Genomic DNA, 22,211 nt, shown 5'->3' on the forward strand with positions numbered 1-22,211 from the left:
CTGTTTTTTTTTTTTTAAAGTCTATGGTCATGGAGTTCACAAGGTGACAACCAAATGGTTATTCTCACCATGCTTGTAACCTTCTCCGAAGCACTGGCTTAACTTTTGGGAGGCATACTGTTAAGGCTAGATGTACCTTTAGGTTCGATTTTTTTAAAACACTAGGTAATATGTGGGCTGTATCCCATTGGCCAGGCCTCTGCCTCATCACTGTTTTCATGCTGGTGTCACTATTTTCTTTTGGCACTGTACATGTTCAGTTTTGTATGAGAATGCCACACAGCTGCAGTAGCAGGGATTGTGTGCATAGGACCCACCTGTCAATTCATCTGACATCACCCTGATGTCGAGGGAAGTGTTTTCTTTTATGTGTGTGGTTTGAAATCAAACAGAACAAAGGCGCAGGAATTTGCAAGTATCAGTGATCAGCTGACTAGTGGTGCCTACAAACTACACTTTTGGCAGGGAGCTGCATGTTTACCTGCCCCATTGTTGACCTGGTGCAACTTGGGAGGGAGGGGGAGCCTTGTGGGCCAAACTGCCCTTGCCACTGCTGTGATATGGCATACCAAGTGAATACCTGTATATTTGTAGCCTCTGGAAAACACAGCACTCCATTGCTCAGGTGCCGGAAAGCAATCCTTTTAAGTTGTAAATTTCATAGCTCTTCAGATGATGATGTTTAAGTAGATTAAGCCCCCATGGAATTTTGAAATGCTTAAGCAAAGTCCAAACTGCCTGCAGTGCATGAACTTAGTAAAAATTGATCTAGGACTGCAGTCTTAACTGCATTTTCTGAAATAAGGTCTCTTGAAATGGTTTGGAACAGGAGTGGGGAACAGATGTTGCTGAAGGACAGCTGCCCTCAGCTCTGGCAAGCATGGCCAATGGCCAGAGATTTGGGGAGTTGTAGTTCAGCAACACAAGGAGGGTCTCAAGTTCCCACACCTGGTTTTGAGATTGTCACAAATTCTACACTGAATTCCCCAAGTTGCAATAAATATTCATTTACCAGTTTCTGAGCTAGGTGAAAAGACATTAACTTGAGTAGCAGAAGCAAGCAAACCTCAGTTTATGGAATTTTATTGGCAAGAAAACTTGATATAAGCAAATAGTGACACTCAGACATGGCAACACATTGTTATCATCTTACTGGCATATTGAAAGCACACTATGAAAAATTCTGGACAGCTTATGTTAAGACTTAGTGAACAACGTGGAGAAACAAGACAGCTCAAATATACATAGAGAATACTATATGTTCAAGTAAAAATCTGTGCGTGTTCCAGAATACTGAGGCTGATCCGCCACTCCTACAGGCAAAGAAGAGTTCATCCACTATCAGACATTCTGTGGGCATTCGATAATTAACTTCTCCGTTGAATAAAGTTGACCAATGGTGACCTAAAAATAAAATAAAACAAGCGTTGTAACTTTTCCCACACAGTTTTTCTTACAAGAAGGGAATGATGGAAGCACAAAGTATAAGCACAAGATGATCATCTGTGTTGTGTTTAGTCTAAAACAGCCTAGCAAAAGCACAAATCATACTTAATGTTTACTGATGTGGAAGCTGCTTCCCTGTTGTTTTGGCATCACAACTCGGTAAAATAGGTTAGGCAGAAAAAGAGAGACTTCCTTGTATACTTCATCGTTGAGGGGCTTTTCTAGTAACCACACTTGTCACTATCACACCAGCTCAGCAGCAGCAGAGCAATTAATGTTGTGTATGTTTCACACATTAATATGCAAACAGAGCCCCTGTTCACATGTTAAAAAGAATACAGGGGAGTTTAAACCGAAGATGGGGTGCTGTGCCTTCTGGCTCATCTCCATCCCCAACCATCCTGCACTGAGCAGAAATGTAGAAAGGGGGTTTGGACGTGAATTTAGTGCTTGCTGCCTTGTGCTTAGAACCCTGAAAATGCAAGGATTCTGCTAAACTTACAAGCTCCCTTCATACCTTCCTGCTCATTGCTCAGCTCACATGCTCAGCTCACACAGGTCAACGCTCCCCCTCCACTTCAAAGCCCTTGCACAAAATTTCGAATATATAAATATGGCTACACAACTCCCCACCCCCAAAATAACACATTCAGGCAATCTTTGGTGTTAAAACACACAAGGGGGGCACGGTGCTAGCTTCCCCCCTTTATCAAATTTCTATTACTTGCTTTGAATTCGGGGATGAACTTGTTAGGGGAGCCACCTGTACTGTTGGAGGTTCCCTGTGCTTTAGAACCCTGGAAAACTTGGGTTCTAAGAATTGCAGGGAGCCTTCATTTACGGGAGTCTCTTTCCTCCTTCAGAAGTTTAATCCTCCAACTTGCTGAGGTCAAGGAGGATGGGGAGGGACAAGGACACAGAGCTGGCTCGCTCAGCCCCACAGCTCACCCCTCCCTCAATGTCTCAGCGCTGAAGAAGAATGCTTGAAGAAGGCTACTAACACAAATCAACCACGAGCTAGTTTTCAAAGTCTAGTGGCTTTTATGAGGCATCTTTTCAATGGGGCTGTCTCCTTGGGAATCCTATTTTTGCAGAGTGACTGACCTGGCCCAAGATGCACAATAAAACGATTGGGTTTTGGACTGGGCTATTCATCACAAGGGAAGAGTTACAGCCCATTGTTAAGGCAAGACTGGTTTTCTCTGCAAGGAAGCATTCTGCTCCTTTAGTCCCCAGAAATGCCAACAGCAGCCTATGAATTACACCAGCAGGCAAAAAAATAATGTTTGTTGCTAACATGCCTATACAGAAGTCATTTAGCTTCATAACAAGAAATTGATTGTCAAATCCTAGATGCTTGTATTTAAATTGAATGCAGCATCTGTCAAACAATACCATAATAGCTAGTAATTATTTCTGCAGCGAAATTATTACACTCCACTAATGCACTGTATTTTTTAAAATAAATGTGACAAAGATTTGGCTCTTTAAAAACACAGTAATTATTCAGAATGAGAGATCAAGGCCTGCAGCTCAGTGCTGATTCTTAAAGAAAAAGCACCTCCACTTGAATTATATTATGAGTTCTTCTGCATCTATTTGTGCTTCTGCTGCATCCTTATCAAAGTCTCTCTTTTTTGGTCTCATGGCAGCAAGTGCCTCATACCATTTCAAATACAGCTGTACCTTGGTTCTGAAACACCTTGCGAGTCTAACGTTTTGGCTTCCGAATGTCACAAACCCAGAATGTCGCAAACATTCCGGTTTGCGAACGTTCTTTGGAACCTGAACATCTGATGTTGCTTCCGATTGGCTGCGGGAGCTTCCTGCAGCCAATTGGAAGCCATGCCTTGGTTTCTGAACATTTTGGAAGTTGAACGGACTTCCAGAACAGATTCCGTTTGACTTCCGAGGTACAACTGTACTGTTTAGCTGCATTGTTTAATTGATCTCTTCAAAAGGAGAATCCAAAGTTCTCCTGTGCTGCATTTTCCCACGGTTCCTTGCCACTTTCTCAATGACTTTAGTGCAGTGCTATTACTTAAAATAACTGCTATAGTTGTTCTTCTGACTGCTGTCATCTCTATTGCTTAGAGGAGCAGTGGAGAAGGACCAGGGTATTGAGACCTGAGGCCAGGGTTCAAATCCCACCCCCCGCCATAAAGCTCATTGGATGACCTTGGGCCGGCCAGTGTCTCTCAACCCAACCTACATCACAGAGTTGTGGGGGATTAATTGGGGAGGGAGAGAGCCATGTAGATCACCTTGAGCTCATTGGAGAAAAAAGTGGGATATAAATACAAAAATAAACAAACTTGCACAAATCTCAAGCTCTCTTCTCATTCATAAATAAATAAATAAATAAATAAATAAATAAATAAATAAATAAATGGTTCCCCCCCCCCCCCCGCAAAGTTCTGAATACATATTTATCATGAAGTGGCTGGATACCGAGAAGTGGTGGGAGGCACCAGCTGAACGTCCAATGGAAAAAGGCTCAGAGCCCAGGGTTTGGTGGTGGGACGACAATGAGCGGTCAGAGGGAGAAGACTGGGAGGGGGAGATGTCAGAAGCCAAAGCGGTAACAGGGTTTAGAGAGCAGGAAGAGTGTGGCAGAGAGCAGTCCAGAACAAGCGGCTGGAGAGGAGGTGGGCCAAGAGGCAGAGATGAGTCAGGCTGGTGAAGAAGCCAAGGGGTCTCCTCCTCCTGCTGTGACCAGCTCCTCCCAACACAAAGAGGAATGAAGAGGGTGGAGCAAAGAGAGGCAAGACGAAGGAGCCTCAGGTTCCTGTGGAAGGACCCGGGGAAGGAGGAGTTTTAGAGAGTGGTGGGGACCTTCAGTCCTCGCAACTGCCTCATTGGGGCAAGACCTGCTGGGATGAGTTGCTATGCTCACTAGGCATGGCCATCTGAGCTGACCTTGCTTCCTTGAATAAAGAGTTAACTTCACTGACACCATGTGATTTATTACTGACCTGCTCCTGACAATATTCCTCTAAGCTGACTATGCCACTTTAGACTGCAGATAGTGTGGTATGAGAAAATGCTATCTTCCATGTACTTGACTTGTGAGGTTTCTTTTTTAAAAAGAGAGAAAACAGGCACATTACAGGTGATTATTCTAGCCACATCCTCTCTTAGGTGAGAGGGCTAGGGGCAGGATATGAGAGCTTGGTGGGCCAGAGGCTCTCCACCCCCCCCCCCCGTTTCAAAGAACAAATAAAGCAAAACCTGCAGGGAACTTTCCCCACTGAGCAGCAGCACAACACACAACTGCAGCCTGTTGTGCAGTGCATTACATTACCACATTGTGTGCATGTGGGAAGAGCCTCACGCACAGAAGCGGAGCAAAAAGGCACTCATAAACTGAGCTGACTGCTCACGAAAACACGGGCAAACACCTGAATCTGCTTCTCGTCTAATATTTGCAGAGCATAATCTTTTGAACATAGCAATTAAGGCCAGCTGCATGTACATCTGCACTGGCAAGCCTCTAGAGGACCCAGAAAAAGTGGGGGCATCACTACCTGTGCTTGTTAACCATTTTCTTTGTTTATGCTGGGGGTTTTGTGCGGCTAGCCAAAAGCAGGAATGCTGGATTGCCCAATGTAGGCAAGGGAACACTACATTCTCTCCCAAGTGCACTGCCAGAATGGAGAGCCAATAGATCAGATGTTCAGGTAACTGTAGAATTTGTAAGAATAATAAACCAAATAAAACCCAGCTCAGCTGATCAGCTGTGTATTCAGCCAGGGAAGGGTATGACCAAATGTAATCATTCTTTTTGCTGACAGCTGTGGAGAGAGGATTTTCATCTAATGTCAGCCCAGCACCTTTTACCATTTACTTTACTACTAAGCTTTCCAATGTAAACGTAGCAGAAAGCGCTCTCAGTTCTCTCAATGGCATAAGTGATCATGCACATGGTCCCACCCCAATTCATTTATTCAGCCCCATTCTGTTATTCAGAATGGAGATTGTAATTTGTTGTCTTAAGATCTATGCAAGTTGCATACAAACACATTTCCCCCCAATGGGATGATGACTATGGAACTGTACATTCACATGCAATTCTTTTAGTAAATAAAAATGGTGAATAATAGTAACCGAGCAAGATTTGCACAAAAGATGGCTTTACACAGTTAACAGAATCAGATGGTAAAAGAGTTTTATACAGATGGACTGTAGAATTAGGAGCTGTAGGTGGTGGATGAATGATACCCAATATCCAAGCAGGACAGGGTGTGTGGTTGTGTGGCAGTGGGGGAGGGGGAGAAGAGTCCTCCCTGCAAACAGAAAGCTAGCATGTCATGGAGATGAGTTCAGATCAGCTTTCTCCATTGTCTGCTAGTTTTTGTCTCCTTGCATGCAAACTGTGCCTGTATTTTAAGGTCTTTGGAGGGCACCTTTCCCACAGTTCCAGTAACATTTGAAGTGTGACTGGCAGGGTCATTTGAGTGGCTTTGCTTGAGCTCTGGTACTCCCTTCCTTTGTTGTTGTTTAGTCGTTTAGTCGTGTCCGACTCTTCGTGACCCCATGGACCAGAGCACGCCAGGCACTCCTGTCTTCCACTGCCTCCCGCAATTTGGTCAAACTCATGCTGGTAGCTTCGAGAACACCATCCAACCATCTTGTCCTCTGTCGTCCCCTTCTCCTTGTGTCCTCCATCTTTCCTAACATCTTTTCCAGGGAGTCTTCTCTTCTCATGAAGTGGCCAAAGTATTGGAGCCTCAGCTCCAGGATCTGTCCTTCCAGTGAGCACTCAGGGCTGATTTCCTTAAGAATGGATAGGTTTGATCTTCTTGCAGTCCATGGGACTCTCAAGTGTCTCCTCCAGCACCATAATTCAAAAGCACTCCCTTCCTAGGAGGGCCTATTTAGCCCCACTCTCTGATGGTCTTCTGGCAACAGATGGAGACCTTTTTATTTAGACAATTACATGGAACTGAACTCTTTTTGGTTTTGGTTTTTAAACTTGTTTGCCCTATATACTGATTCAGATTTGTGTTGCATACAATGCGGTTAGCTGCCTTGAGCATGGAGACGTGGAAAAGCAGGATATAAATTTAAACAATAAATATACAAGCATAGGGTAGCAGTCAAACATTGCAACCTAAAAGAACACGGTCCAGGAAAAGCTTTTACCACTGGATTCTGATGAGAGTTTAAATCGGCCCTAAGTGGCCTGCTTCCTTTTAAAGAGAAGAGTGATGGATTGCAGTTCCAGTTTTGGCAGGTCTCTTGTCTTTGTGTTCACAGCACTTTACTAATGGGGGGGGGTGGGAATCCCTGCAGGCCTTTTGGACCCCAACTCTTGTAGGTGTTGTTGGCAAGGAGAATGGCAAATGCTAATTTCTGCTTCCCTAGCAAGAGGATGTTTTTTGTATTTTTACAAGGGTTCCAACTTTACTTTTCCTGGCAGGCCGTCTCTTCCGTCTCAGCGTTTCCATAGAAACAAATGGAAAAACCAAAAATGGGGGGAAAGTCTTCAAGATCATAGCCGCTGGAGAGCTGACTGCTGCTTCTCTAGAATCAGAGTGCTTAATGTATTTAGTTGCCTAAGTCCATCCCTCATATACTTTTTGGTGTCAATTTTATGAACTCCCCTCCTCCATGCCGATTGAAATGAAAACACGATGAAAAGTTGTTCCAACATTTAACATTGGCAGAAGCTGGGACTTGGCAGATCCAAGCACAGCAACTGCTGAATTTCTGGTTTACTGATTTTGGCCTAATTAGAGCGAGCCAAACTTGATGCCTTTATCCTCCCTAAACTCCCTCTCCAGAATTCCTCTATCATCCTAATACCCCTCTCCAAAATCCTGCACATTTTGTTATTTGCAAAATGAGGCTGTTGCTTCCAACTAATAACCCAAAACATTTATGCAGGCTTATGCAAACATGATTTGTGAGCATGATGGGACACATAGCTAATTTTATTCCAAGAGAAGGGAGGTCCAAAATAATTCTGAAGTATAATCTGGATCATCTGATTGAATGAGCAGTTGTAAAAACAACAACAATCCCAGTTTCAGATTTGATTTTATAAAATGTCTGTCCATGGGCATATAATGATACAGAAATGAGTTTGTTGCTTTGATTGCTACAGAGAACCAGACAGTGCATGGTGGACCCTGAGCTCTGCCGTTTTAAAAAGTACAGAACTTCTCTTTGGCAACCATTCAAAGTCAGTCAATGGCTTTGTTTCTGTGCTACTCTTTTATTGGTTTTCACTCCCTTTGTCGTATTTCCTTGCAAGTTAATTGATGGCTTCTCTAGGGCCAATTTTTGAATATTTGGGGTGTTTCTGGTTTCTCAATTACAATGTTAACAGCCATGGCAAAACAGAATCAGAGAGGAGGTGGCTGAAGGAACCAGCTGAGGTTCCTGATAAGGCTTGTCAAACTCCTGGATGTAATGTTTCAACCACTAATTTAATCAAGTGCCTTTAGGGTTTGGAGGTGGCGGTGTGGAACCAATCTGTAGTTGTGTAATGTTAGAAATATGGGCCTACAATTGTTTATACAGATCATTTATTCTTGTAGTGCTCTGTTTTGTGGCCCTTTGACCCAGATTAAGATATTCTACTGCCTGAAGTGGAGCCCAAATGCTCCCCCTGCCCTATCACTAGGGCTCACTCTGCAGCATTCAAACACCAAATTCCTGGCTTCATCTATATGATCTCTCACTCCCAGCATGCCAAAACAGATCACTCTACTCTGTTGCCTCATAGAGTTGGCCCTGAAATATTTAGGCTGATTCACATATATATTGCTCATCAGTTGATGACTGCAATCTGGTTAAACACAGAATCATAGAATTCTGGAGTTGGAAGGGTCCCTGAGGATCATCTAGTTGAACCCTCTGCAATGCAGGAATATGCAGCTCTCCCATACTGGGATTGAACCTGCAACCTTGGCGTTATCAGCACCACGCTCCAGTCAACTGAACTATCCAGTGCAGCACCACAGAGAGGAATAACGCCACCTGTTACTGCCTCAAACAAAACATTTGGCTTACACGTTCAGCCAACCCCTCATCAATTTCTGTGCTACCGTATTTTTCGCCCTATAGGACGCACCTTTTCCCCTCCAAAAATGAAGGGGAAATGTGTGTGCGTCCTATGGGGCGAATGCAGGCTTTCGCTGAAGCCTGGAGAGTGAGAGGGGAGAGCCCCAGCGCCAGCCCCACAAGGTCGGGGGACAGAGGGAGGCGGAACGCCGCCATCCCGCTGTCTCCCGAAGTGGTTTGGAGGCTGATGGCGGGGAGACCCCGCCAGCCCCGCAAACTCCGGGGACAGAGGGGAGGTGCAGCGCGTCTCCCCGCTGTCCCCGGACCTGGTCTGAAGGCGGGCGGCGGGGAGAAGAGCGCTTCTCCCCGCTGCCTGCCCCGCAAGCTCTGGGGACAGCTGGGAGGCGCAGCGCATCTCCCCGCTGTTCCCGGACCTGATCTGAAGGCGGGTGGCGGGGAGAAGAGCGCTTCTCCCCGCTGCCTGCCCTGCAAGCTCCGGGGACAGCGGGGAGGCGCAGCGCGTCTCCCCGCTGTCCCCGGACCTGATCTCAAGGCGGGCGGCGGGGAGAAGAGCGCTTCTCCCCGCTGCCTGCCCCGCAAGCTCCGGGGACAGCTGGGAGGCGCAGCGCGTCTCCCCGCTGTCCCCGGACCTGATCTGAAGGCGGGCGGCGGGGAGAAGAGCGCTTCTCCCCGCTGCCTGCCCCGCAAGCTCCGGGGACAGCTGGGAGGCGCAGCGCGTCTTCTCGCTGTCCCCGGACCTGGTCTGAAGGCGGGCTGCGGGGAGAAGAGCGCTTCTCCCCGCTGCCGGCACCACAAGCGCCTGGGGGGGGGGAAAATAAAATTTTTTCCCTTTATTTCCCCCCCAAAAAACTTGATGCGTCCTATGGGCCGGTGCGTCCTATGGGGCGAAAAATACGGTATATTGCTGCATGGTTATCTGCAGAGATGCGCACAGTTACACTTCTTACCCATAGCATTTCTGTTTAACCTCAAATGGCAGCCATGTAAAAGCTATTCAGAAACCAGAAACCACCATTCTCATCAGCTTATGACACCAGTCTTAAATAAGCTAATGCTGTGTTTCATTGCAGTTCTTTTGCCACACAACTGTCTTTTCAATTTTTCAAATGACCTAATTTTACTTACATTATGATGTAGAAAAGACATTATGTTTTGGCAAGTTGGAATTTTTTTTTTACGTTATTATGGTAATTTGCACTCAAGGAAAGTCTTCCTAAGCCACACAAATAGTGTCTCCTCTAAGGAAAAATTGACTAGGAGGAAGCATGAAAGTAGGTGCTCTAAGTGGAACTGATGGAGGTACGAACATTTCCTGCTCATCAAAACGTAAAAACCCCCAGGGTGGAACAATTGCGCCCAAAATGGGCAGCGTGCATTGCAATTGCAAATTTGCTTCCACCCTTGTCACACCTTAAGTGCCCCAGTCTAGTTTAGGGGTCATTTTCAGGCAAGGACCTTGGTTCCAAATGGTTATTTTATGGGCTTACACCCAATGAGACCACAGAAAGTGAACAATAAATGTAAAAATAAAATAAAATAGAATTGAATTGAATTGTAAAGTGGGAAAGCTAGCATATTTCAAGGTAGAACGAAACGTTTAGTTTGAAAGAAGCTTCTGTTTAATACTCAATGCTCGCTGCTGGAGAGCTTGTTTCAGCTCAAAACGCATAGGATTTGCTGCTTTTATAAATACTTTCCGAATTGTGCACCTAGTCTCATTTTCTTCTGGTTCTGATGGAATGGGTGCTACCCTGTCACTGTGCTGCTGCTAGCAGTGGAGTAAGCAACCCACACGGCTCAAACCACCCTGAAACAAATCAGATGCTCAAAACGGAAATTGGAAGTCTCCAGTTTGCAGGGAGAAACTGCCCACCACCCACCAGCCAGATGCACACACCAAATGCTTACAAGCAGCTGGCCTCCCCGGCCATTCAACCCGAGCTGCTAAGTTTGCTATCAAATGCCTCTTCAAGGGAGAGGGAGAGGAAAACATGCTGTTGCTCTCAGAGTCTGTTTGCTCAATGGTGTTGCAAAGGGCAGTCAAAGGCTTGGGAGCACTGACCTCGAGAGCCCATGAACATCAGGTTCTTTTTCTGTACAGTCAGTCTTTGTCCTCCTCTCGCATTGCCAATTGCAGAGCAGGTTGCAGCTGAGGTTTCAGGGGGCTCTCCACTTGTCCTTGGCAACTCAACTGACCCCAACAAACAGAACTGACAAATACAGCCACTTCAGAATTTATTCTGCATTTCACGCCACGCCAGAGGTGAAAGGCTGGGTCATCCATTATCTAAAGTTGCACATGTTGTGGTCAAAATCATAAAGTAAGTGAGAAAGATTTGCGGAAACCATAGCTTCATGCTTTTTTGTAATTAAATACAGATAGTTATTTGTCCTTACGGCCGCAAAGCGAAGCTAATCAACATGATAGAAAGATGTGTTGAAGCAAGAGATGGCAAACTTGTCCATTGGCTATTCTGGCTGGGGATGATGGGAGCTGGAGTCTAACAACCTCTCAAGGGCCACAGCATCCCCAGCCCTTTTCTAATGACTCAGAAACAAGTTTCTCTAATCACATGGTTTCTAATGACATTTCATGAGTGTTGCAGAGCTTATCCCACGGTTGATCTGCCAACGGACCTTGCGATTTAAGAAAAGCAACAACTGCAACTCCACCCCTGCAGAAAACCCTCCACAACAAACTCCAATGAAGAGTTAGCAAATGACTTGCACATCACCTCCAGCAGAAGGAAGAGCAGGTTCTACTTGGATGTGAGTTGGTACCTCAAGTCCCAGGATTACTGGGTTGAAATTATCCTGCCCTTCTTGCCATCACTGACCTGGATGAAGACTCATGCCTGTTACAGTGAGACTTGGAGACTGCCAGAAAGCAGTGAGAAGTTTTACTAATTTCTGAGTGTCTCTGAGAAGAATGTGAGCTTTTCTTGACCCTGTCCTCACTATGTTAGAAAATCCACTTGCCAGTGGCGAGCGAATGAGTGCTTTTGTGGACTGTTTGAGCCATCATGACTCTCAACAACACCTTCTGGGGAGGTGGCAGTTGCAGGATCTGAATGCAATTGCAAGAAAATGATCCCTCTGCTCACTGGCACAGCATTTCCCACCACCTAGGTTCCAAGAAAATCTGTCCAGACATGAAACTCCACCCCCTCACCATCCCAGGTCAAATCTGAGAATCTCAAGTTTTAGTAATAATAATAATAATAATAATAATAATAATAATAATAAATTATTTGTACCCCGCCCATCTGGCTGGGTTTCCCCAGAGTTGTTTTAGCTGTTTAAAGGCGGGGAGAGTCGGCGTCAAAACCAGCAAGAGGCCCAGCGGGTGGACATTGGCTTCTTTCCAAAGGTCAAGCTGTAGGGATCAGTGCTCTGGGAGGATCTGCACAGATGGCAGTAAGTAAGCGGCGACAGCAACTCTGCCTGTTGTCCCCTTAGGAAATGAAGGGCGACTACTAACATGGAACAACAACAGCTCCACATGATGACATAAAAAAGATCCCAAAGACAGCGAAAGTAAACAGGAACGTAATTCAGTGTAATAGCTGTCGTCTGCCTTAACCTCACCCCCCCCCCAATGATGTCAAACTGTTGAGTAGCTGGCTTCATATATGCTCACGTCATCAGATATCTGTATTTTTTTTTGGGGGGGGGCTAAGGAAGCTCTTCAGTCACTTAGCCTCTGGCAGAAATGCTCTTTAGAGGTCCCAGCCTCTGATTTCAGCTTGATGAATCCACAGATCCACTTTGAAGACCCGAGTTTATAACACCGCAGCTTACATTGGTGATTATGGTTCCTGACATTACTTTTAAAGTATAGATGAAATGCAAGATTGCTAAGGCGAACTTTTGAGCATTTGGGGCCTTTGGATTACTCAGATGAAGCAACCATTCGTCTACAGGATCACACAGTCCTAGCTGGTGTGTTGCTATCAAAAGGAATACATACACAAACATAAAAATAGCTTGGCACATTCCCCAAGCAACGGGAAGTAAGAGTATGGGAAAGAGCTGTCCGCGGATGCTTCTTTAGTTTCTATCCCAGCCCTAAACATTTTTATTCGGAAGGAAGTGCAACTGGGTTCAAGGAGACTTGCTTGGGGATGAATTTCATTTGTACCACTGTAAACATGCATAGGATTGGGCGATAAACAAGTGTTTGGAAATTAGGATTGCCAACATTTTTTCTGGACGTTGCTCCTCTGTTTTGAACAAACTTATGCTCTGCCTTCTTAGCAGGTGATAACGCCTATGCTCATACTACAGAAATTAACAATAATTGTGGATCAAGCTGATGTTAAAACACAGAGCAGCAGGCCAGGGCTTTGGGGTCAGCTGGCAACTCCTTCTTGGAAGCAAGTCCTGCTTTAAGTGAGCTGAATTTATTTCCATGGGTATGGTGGGAGGTGTTTTTATTTTATTTTAAGGAATATGCTTAGGAATTTGCCAGCTCTTCCCCAGCAAATATAAGTTTTTCACGTTTTACTTTTTTCTGTATTATTGCTTTAAGATGAATGAATAACCCAGGCTTCTTCTTAAAAAAAAAAAAAAACCAAACCCCACACCACATATTTATTCTCCATTTCACCACAAGCTATTTATGGATGCAATCCTTAAACTTAGCATTGGCTGCCTGTAACCAAATGCATGAACAGGCGAGAGAAATGTGTTCAGAATTTGCCCTGATTCTTTTTAGAAGAGAAGCTTACTTTCATAAGTTGCAGTTACGTTGTCTGAGAGAGCTGGGTTATTAAAAAAAAGCTGTTTCCACTGTTTTTCCAGACAGTGTATCGTGCGAGTAAATATAAATGTCTGGACCTTCTGTGACCATTAACTTTTTATCTCGCTGACATTCGAAAGGTCATGTGTATCCTGCAACCCCTTCCCTCTCATCGCCTCAGTTAAGAGCTGTGAATTCGGTGCTACATATACAAGTTCATATCAGCACCTCAGATTGTAAGTGGCTTCTCCCTTCATGCACGGGAGTGATTTTTGCCAACTCGCTGAATCATATCCCAGAATCTATTATCCTTGAAGTCTGTAAGAGTTCGGAGTTGACCAAGTTATTACAAGTCAGCATACAGTGGAACCTCTGTTTTCGAGTGTCCTGGAAGCCGAACTTTTCAGTTTCTGAACACGGAAAACCCGGAAGTACCGTATTTTTCTCTCTATAAGACGTATTTTTCGCTCCATAAGACGCACCAGACCACAAGACGCACCTAGTTTTTGGAGGAGGAAAACAAGAAAAAATATATATTCTGAATCCCAGAAGCCAGAACAGCAAGAGGGATCTGGATTCTGGGATAGCCTCTTGCTGTCCTGGCTTCTGGAATAGCCGCGCGAAGCCTCTCCCAGGCAGCGGGATGAAGGCTCCCCCTGCCCAGGAGAGGCTCTGCGCGGCTAAGGCAGAAGGCTCCCCCAAGAGCCACGCTCCCTTTAAAGAGCGCACGGAGTGTGTGTGCAGCTCTTTAAAGGGAGCGCTGACCAGAGCCTCCCGCCTGCATTCGCGCTATAAGACGCACACACATTTCCCCTTACTTTTTAGGAGGTGAAAAGTGTGTCTTATAGAGCGAAAAATACAGTAATTGCTTCTGTTTTTGAACACACCTTGGAAGTTGAACGGCTTCTGAGGCGCGTTTCTCAATTTTCTCCATTGAAATTCCTAACCATCCATTGCGCCTTGGCTGTCAAAAGTTTCGGAAGTCGAACGGTCTTCCGGAACGGATTACGTTCGACAACCGAGGTTCCACTGTATCAAGATTCCTGCGTGCAAAACTGTTTTTCTAAAGGTGTCTTAGCCAGTGGTATAAAGGAAGGGGAGTGTGGGAAGCCAAGCTCCAAGACTCCTTTCAGAACAAAAGGCTCCTTGATCTGCCAAGCTAATGAAGTGAGAACAAGGAAAATAATCAAGCAGAGGCTGGAGACTCTTTTCCTTTTCTTTGATAGGGTTCTTACTTCATGCTAGCGATTTTCATCTTTGCAAGATTGCAAGCATTTCTAACTAAAAGCTAAAGGGTGCATTTCAGCTGGCTTAAGATCTTTTGTTAAAGCTCAGCGTATTTTACAGTTCAACCTATGCAGTCAGATGCGAGTGCCACAGAGTTTAGTGGAGCTTACTTTCAGGGAAGTCCGCACAGCACTAGAACCGTACTGATCCTAATAAATGACATAGTCTTGGCTGTCTCTTAGTGCAGACCCAGGTCATCGAGCCTGAATGACCACAGCCGCCCCCCGCCAGGAACCACCATTGGCAGGATTTGCAGTAGCAGTAGCAGATACCTTCTAGGCTTATGATAATATTTTATTCTCTTGCTAATTATGCTGTTTTAAATGTGTATTTTATATTTGACTTACTTTAGTAAAGTTTCCTTTTGAAATGTTTGTGATTTAGTTTGTTAACGTTTGCGCTAAATGTGCATTCTGTAGTTGACCTCTTTTGTAATATTTTATTTTGAACTCTTTAAGGTAATGTTTTAGTTTCCTGTTATTTATGTTGCTCTGAATGTATACTAAATGTTTTGTTCTGGATTGTTTTATCTGACGCTTCAATATAGGTTGTAAACCGCTTTGAGATTATAAAGAAGTATAGCAATAATAATAAGAAGAAGAATAAGAAGAAGTAAGGTAAAGGTAAAGGGACCCCTGACCATTAGGTCCAGTCGTGGTCGACTCTGGGGTTGCGGCGCTCATCTCGCTTTATTGGCCGAAGGAGCCAGCGTACAACTTCCGGGTCATGTGGCCAGCATGACTAAGCCGCTTCTGGCGAACCAGAGCAGCGCATGGAAACGCCGTTTACCTTCCCGCCGGAGCGGTACCTGTTGATCTACTTGCACTTTGACGTGCTTTCAAACTGCTAGGTGGGCAGGAGCAGGGACTGAGCAACGGGGTCTCACCCTGTCGCGGGGATTCAAACCGCCAACCTTCTGATCGGCAAGTCCTAGGCTCTGTGGTTTAACCCACAGCGCCACCCGCATCCCTACATAATAAGTAGTTATGTACTAATTTTTGATGTGCATACATGTACGTAAATGGTGGATCAATGCTACACTTCCTTGGGCATGTGGCTATAGGGGCTATCATGGTGAGCTCCTGCCCTGAAAAATCCACCATAACACTACTTTTCTGTGGTAAGTTCCTGGATATTTGGAGCTTTTCTGTACCATAAAGGGAATGGCAGAACAATCTGCATCAGGACACCAGCCTTGTCCACAGCACAGTTAATAAACTGATCCTGAAGTGAATGGAACTTCATGGTTCCATTTGTTGTTAGGGTATGTTGAATTTTTCAGCTTTCAAATTCCAAAAATGAGGGGTGATAAAAACTTGTAAAATGACTTGGGAATTCAAAAGATACTTTTGGTTAAATTAATAAAATTTAGTTTTGCTTGGCAAGTAAAATGTGTGTAAAACTGCATAGAAATCATTAAAAATGACTGCCAAGTACTTGCAGTTATATTATATATTAAATACTATTTCTTATTATTATTTGGCATTACTGGACATTTTCAGAAGGTAAAAGTAAAAATCTTTTTCCAAAATCAGTTTATGTGCTTTTTAATCAAACACAGATTTACCAAATGATGTCTAATCCTAAAAATAATAACAGATTTTAACTCCTCACCCAAAAACACATTTTTAAGCTTCCCTGAAGAAATGTGCAAAAATTAAGTTTCCTTAAAATAACACACCCTAATATGTTGTGTACATGGGATCCTCATCAGGTGTGTTTATCTGTTACATCTGATGAATATAGAATCTATGTACAAAAATAGCTGAGCTATACACTTGTCCAGTAATTCACATGTAATGTTCAACGAGTGTACAGTCTGTGTATACAACAGTTGAACTGTACAGATCATCACGTGTACATACTTTCAAACAAACATTTATGCAAGTATGGAGAAAGTTTGTATCTGCGGTCAGTGTAATGCATGAAGAACCCTAATTTTCCCTTCTTTGTTCGTGTGGAATACTTCCTGAGTCCATGCATTTATAATCAATTCAAATAATTTTCATGAAGTCCAGATTTTTAAACTGGACCGTTAAATAATTCAGAAATATGCTTTCATCTTTATGAACACCTTTTAATTTCGAGCGAATCTGTGTCTAACTTAAAAAAAGAAAAAGAAATATGTGTTAGCCGACAGATGGCAGTGTTGCACTGTCACAGCAATTGCAAATATTCTTCTTAGAATGAGAAAGCCTTTTAACAGATCTATTTCTCTGGCTACTGTTCATTATGGTACATATGCAGAAAGAACAAACAACACATCTCGTGAATATACACTTGTCACCCCAAGGCAATTCTGCTCCGGCTCCCAATTAACCCTCCATACAGGCTGCCTATTTAAAAGATGGAGTTCATTGGATAAATCACAAGTTGCAATTTCAATCAAGCTTGTAGCAACTACAAGAAAACTGACTGGTATCTATGGTAGTTTTTGAAAAGCAATAACCACGTATTGTGCAGAAGACCCTTGATGTATTGACTCCCCAGGTGGGCAAGTGATATGCCTGCACTTCAGATAGTGTCAAACTTTTAAGTTTTGCTTTGTAATTTCAGAATGTTGGCCACCTCTTTAAAAAATAACAACACAACAAGTGTTAAGCCTTCAAGACTCCTATGTTAACAGGAGCACTTGTTTAATCCAGCAAACAATAAAAGACTAAAAAAAAAGATAGATGTGCCATCTTTGCCCCATCCTGTCCCCAGAACATCCCTTTTTGATGACTTAAACTGGTGTAAGTTCCACTGGATGAGCCCTGGCAAAGCTGGGGAGATTGACTTGCACTGGTGTAGTCCAAGCTGAGCCCTGGCTCAGTCGAGAAAGCCCCAAAACTGCCAAATCCAAACTTGCATCCTGGTGGATCATGGGTTTGGACTGTGCTGTTAAACTGGTGCTCAGATCTGTGGAATATGGTAAAACCTGATTACCTAAATTTCTCTTACTTGTGCCGTGTAGAACCTGCTTCTGAACTCAAACCAACGTATCAAGACCAGTCATCACCTAACCAAAAAGCCAACAGCATGGCGTATTCTCCATTGACACCATCTAACATTTGTTTGAAAACATTTTTGTCCTTTCATGTGTTTCCACTAGGCACAGGCAACTGGACTGCCTCACTTCCAGAAACTATTTTATAAATCTGAAAGCATTCCATTCTGTTACAAGTCCAGGGAGATGATTAAACCCTGGTTCACTGTGTGAATTTATTTATTTTTGTGTGCTTATATGCAGTTATAGTGAATGCATCACTGTATCAGAAAAAGTGCCACCTTCAAAGTTAAGGCACCTGTCAATTTGGACCATCACCCACAAAATTCTTACTGGCAGTTCTATAAAGCTGACCATTCGGTTTTAATGAGCATCACAACAAGGGCTCATTTTCCAGTTCCAAGAATATCTAAAAACATTGGAGGGCAAGCAGGTGGAAGAGGTACTTGTATCCAGCAATTATTTTTTAAAAGGGAAAAAAACCTCAGAAACCACATTTTTTAAAGCGTAGGATCCAAAAGGATCATATTAAAGTCTATCAGCAAAGAGGAATAGGAAGTGCAATTAGAATGGCCGCCCACTCCAATCCCTTGATGCAAAAGGTGATATGGCAATGCCTAAAGTGATGTAATAAAAATAAAAAACTGACCAGTAGCACCTTATAGACCAACTAAGTTTGTTCTGGTATAAGCTTTCATGTGCATGCACATTTCTTCAGATATTGCATGCACACGAAAGCTTATACCAGAACAAACTTAGTTGGTCTATAAGGTGCCACTGGACAATTTTTTATTTATTTTCTTTTTATTTCGACTGCGTCAGACCAACACAGCTACCTACCTGAATCTAAAGTGGAGTAGTTTGTAAAATCAAGAGTAGATAGCTTGGTGCTAAGCATGAGGAATGTCACCTCCTTGCCACAGCCCTTGCCATCTACAAAGATCCCATCACATTTTACCAAAACAAGGCAACATTTTTATTTTTATTGAACATCCAAATACTGTCGCTCTTTGGAAAATCGAAAAGGAAGACGGCAAAAGATTGCATAGGGTGCTTCTCTAAATGAGAAGGCAACGCCTGCTTGGTACAATATTGAGAATTCTCATGATCTGAAGGGACATGAGGCGACCATTTAGTTCCCATTGAAATCCATGGGATATTCCCACTGATTTTCAATGGGAACTAAGTGGTCGCCTTCTGTTGATGCAGCTCGGAATAGCATTAGCTAGAAGATGATTTAAATACTTGGAGCCGACAAATTTGCTTTATAAGCAGAACTGTGATAGGACTGAAAGCGTGACCCTGAGGTCACAGATTCTACACACAAAGAAAATGGAGCTCAGTGGCACCGATATTATCTTTGTGGTCCATTTCAAAGAAGCCTTATATTTCAGATCATGTTCAGATGCTACATGCCTGCTGGGATTCCCCTGTGATTGTGAACACTTAGAGCGTTGTTCCATTGTTTTAACAAAGCGATATACTAGAACCAGATGTTCAGCGTGTTCTGCATAGGGTGACCCAGGGGCATATACTTCTTACTTGCCCCCAGGCAAGAACAGCTCCCAGTGTCTGCCTGGCTCTTTTTGCGAAGGTCAAGGGTCAAACGACAAAGTGCAGGACTTCCATGGCTAGAATTCTTGACCTCATTTTCAGTTACAAAAAGCAGACATGCAGGGAGAGCTGGGTTTGGAGCAGGGCAGGGGTTTGTATATAGCTCTCTGCTCCAGCACCCTCTAAATAACCTCTGAAGACGGTTCGGAAACTTCAGCGAGTGCAGAATTCAGCAGCCAGGTTGCTCACCAGAGCAAGACGGTTTGAGCATATTACACTGACCCTGGTCCGAATGCACTGGCTACCTTTGTGGTTTTGACCTATAAAGCCTTAAATGGCTCAGGACCGCAATACCTCAAGGACTGCCTCTTTCCATATGAACCTACCTGGACTCTGAGATCATCTTCCGAGGCCCTCCTTTGTGTGCCTCTTCGAGAGGTCTGGAGGGTGGCAACAAGAGAACGGGCCTTCTCTGCAGTGGCTCCCCTTCTGTAGAATGCTCTCCCTAGGGAAGTTTGCCAGGCATCTTCATTATACACCTTTAAGCGCCAGGCAAAAACGTTCCTTTTTTAACCAGGCCTTTGGTTGATCTGACTGACATCCTATGCCCTTTTAAAATGAGGCTCTTTTGGGGCGGGGGAGGTGTTATTGGGCTATTTTTTTAATTTTGATTTTATATATTGTGATATTTTCTTTGAACTGCCCTGAGACCTCGGGTATAGGGCGGTATATAAATTCAACAAACAAACAAAACCTCCCAAAGCTGCTAATAGCAGTGGAAGGAAAACCTACATTGGATATGGATTGGAGTTGTGCTACAGGGGCAAAAGATGACCCATCTTCCTCTGTAGTGCAGCCCCAGTTCAGATCAGCCTCCCCTAACACGACTACTTTGTGTGATTGAAACAGATATAGACGGCTTGTATTACTAGGTATTAGTGGAGTGGGGAGGGGGTTGGAGAGAAGATGTACGCTGATGGGCAGCTACACTGACCCCCTTTGAACTTTCACAGGTGTCATTACCTGACATCATTATGCTGGATAGGTGTGTGGTCCTGCCCACCTGTCAATGTTGGCCCATGGAAGGTGGAGGACTTGGCTGGCTGGAACCAGTTCCCCCACTGCTGATGCAAGGCTGCTGTATTCAACGGCAGGTATCTGTCTTAGCATCTAAATTTGGCCTATTATTCCACTTCTATTCAGCACATCAAAAGCTATAAATACGGAAACACTTCGCACTCCTATTTTCTCCTTCATATATTTGCCAGTTGTCTTATATGTTTGGGGGAAGCCTTTTTAGAAAAGAGGATTTGTGAACTATAAGGGCGGGCAAGAATTCATCCTGAGAGGAAGTAAATGAGAACCATTTTTGGGAAAAAGGAAGATATAAGGAGTAGATGGCATATTATGACATTAAAATTTGTAAATTAGCTGATATGCGGACTCAGAATGTTGGACATCAGTATTATTGCCTTTCCTTCAATGTATCATTCTTCTGGCATCATGAATGCTCTGATCATCAGTTTTAATGAGCTATTTTTTACTTCTGTAATATCAGGGGCTCTTAAAATTCCTACCCTCAAGGTCCACTTGAGAGAGCTGAATATAACAGAGCGCAAGGCCCACGAGTCACAAAATGGCAGCAGGTAGAGACTTGGACAGGCACCAAATAGCAGCTGTAGGGACATGCTCAAAAGGAGGAAGAAATATGTATTTTCATAATTGTAACAGATGAAACCCTATAGAGGCTTTATAATGATTTTATGCTTGGTTGTGGTGTATCGCCTAATCTCCCAAAAGCTAACTAGATGAAATATTGATTTCAATCCAAGCAAACCTGTAAGCCCCAGGAAACATGAAGCAGTGGGGAAAAAGTTTTATAGTGCTGTAATCAAAACAAAAAACAAAACATTATACCTGTATGTTGGGCTTGAATGATGGAAGTCCACGTTCAACTCCCCACTTAGCTATAAAGCCAGGTGGATGGCCATGGGCATGTAATTATCTCTAGTCTATCCTTCCTCACAGGAATGTACAGGTGGGATATAAATATAGCATACATACATATAGCTGAGGCAAAAACACTTACAGTGTGAATTTAATACTCATGAGCCAAGAAGGCAATTGCAGGAGACATGCAAAAGACCTGCTTGATTGTGCTATGGGCCTCTTCTTGAGTAAAGGGCCTTCTACTTCCTCCCCTGTCCCCTCCAGGCAGGCCTCCTGTGTGCTCCTAAATCCATTCTGGAGGTTCCCCAACTCTCCTGAGAAGATTTTCTGGGTGGGTTGGTGGCTTCCATAGGAGAAGAGGAAGGGAAGCCCTGTTGTTCAAGTGGAATTCCACTTGAACAATATTGGATGTCATCCTGGGCGATGAGTGGCTTAGCTCTTAGCTAGCAATCCTTAGCACATGATGACTTTGGTGGCCTCTGCAAAGTATACATACGCACATTCTTCACCTCTTCCTCAAGTCTGCCTTATTTTATTTGTTAAAGTTTTTTTTTTAAAAAAAATCCTACCTTATTCTAAACCTGACGGATGGAATTCACAACACAGTGAAATTTGGCCTATTAATTTCTCACGGCCAGCAAGGTCTTTTGATCCTAATGCAAAACCAAACCAAATCCATTTGATCTACAGTGGTACCTCGGGTTACATACACTCCAGGTTAACAGAGGCTCCAGGTTACAGACTCCGCTAACCCAGAAATAGTACCTCGGGTTAAGAACCTTGCTTCAGGATGAGAACAGAAATTGTGCGGCGGCAGCAGGAGGCTCCATTATCTAAAGCGGTGCTCCAGGTTAAGACCAGTTTCAGGTTAAGAACAGACCTCTACAACGAATTAAGTACTTAACCCGAGGTACCACTGTATTAACCATGGTTGAGGTTGTTGAGGGAAAGACAGGGAGACTTTACATTAAAGGGTGAGATGTAGGGAGGCAGATACAGAGGTGAACAAGCATTACACTGATTTTGGGAGCATTACATTGAATTTTCTGTTAAGGTAGCAGATGACACTGTTAAATGAACACTACACAGATTTTTAACCAGAGAGTGTTATTGGGTGGCATATTTGGCAAAAAAACAAACAAACCCAAACATAATCTGTATCAGACCTCAATAGGACTTGCTATAAAAAGCAAAGTGCTTCTCTCACTTTCG

At 43.8% G+C, this 22,211-nt stretch overlaps 1 protein-coding gene across 1 annotated transcript in view; it reads right to left on the reverse strand.

The window, feature by feature from the left end:
• Positions 1–1,067: 1,067 nt before the first annotated feature.
• The window catches only part of LYRM4 (LYR motif containing 4), a 60,690-nt gene continuing 39,546 nt past the window's right edge, over positions 1,068–22,211 (reverse strand). Inside the window, exon 3 of the mRNA XM_083624136.1 lies at positions 1,068–1,404. Within this exon, the coding sequence (XP_083480262.1) occupies positions 1,342–1,404 (63 nt within the window). The 3' untranslated portion in view covers positions 1,068–1,341. The remainder of the gene's footprint in view (positions 1,405–22,211) is intronic.

The sequence above is a fragment of the Podarcis filfolensis genome (genome assembly GCF_964270895.1).
Source record: "Podarcis filfolensis genome assembly, chromosome: 7".
NCBI classification, from domain to species: Eukaryota; Metazoa; Chordata; class Lepidosauria; order Squamata; family Lacertidae; genus Podarcis; species Podarcis filfolensis.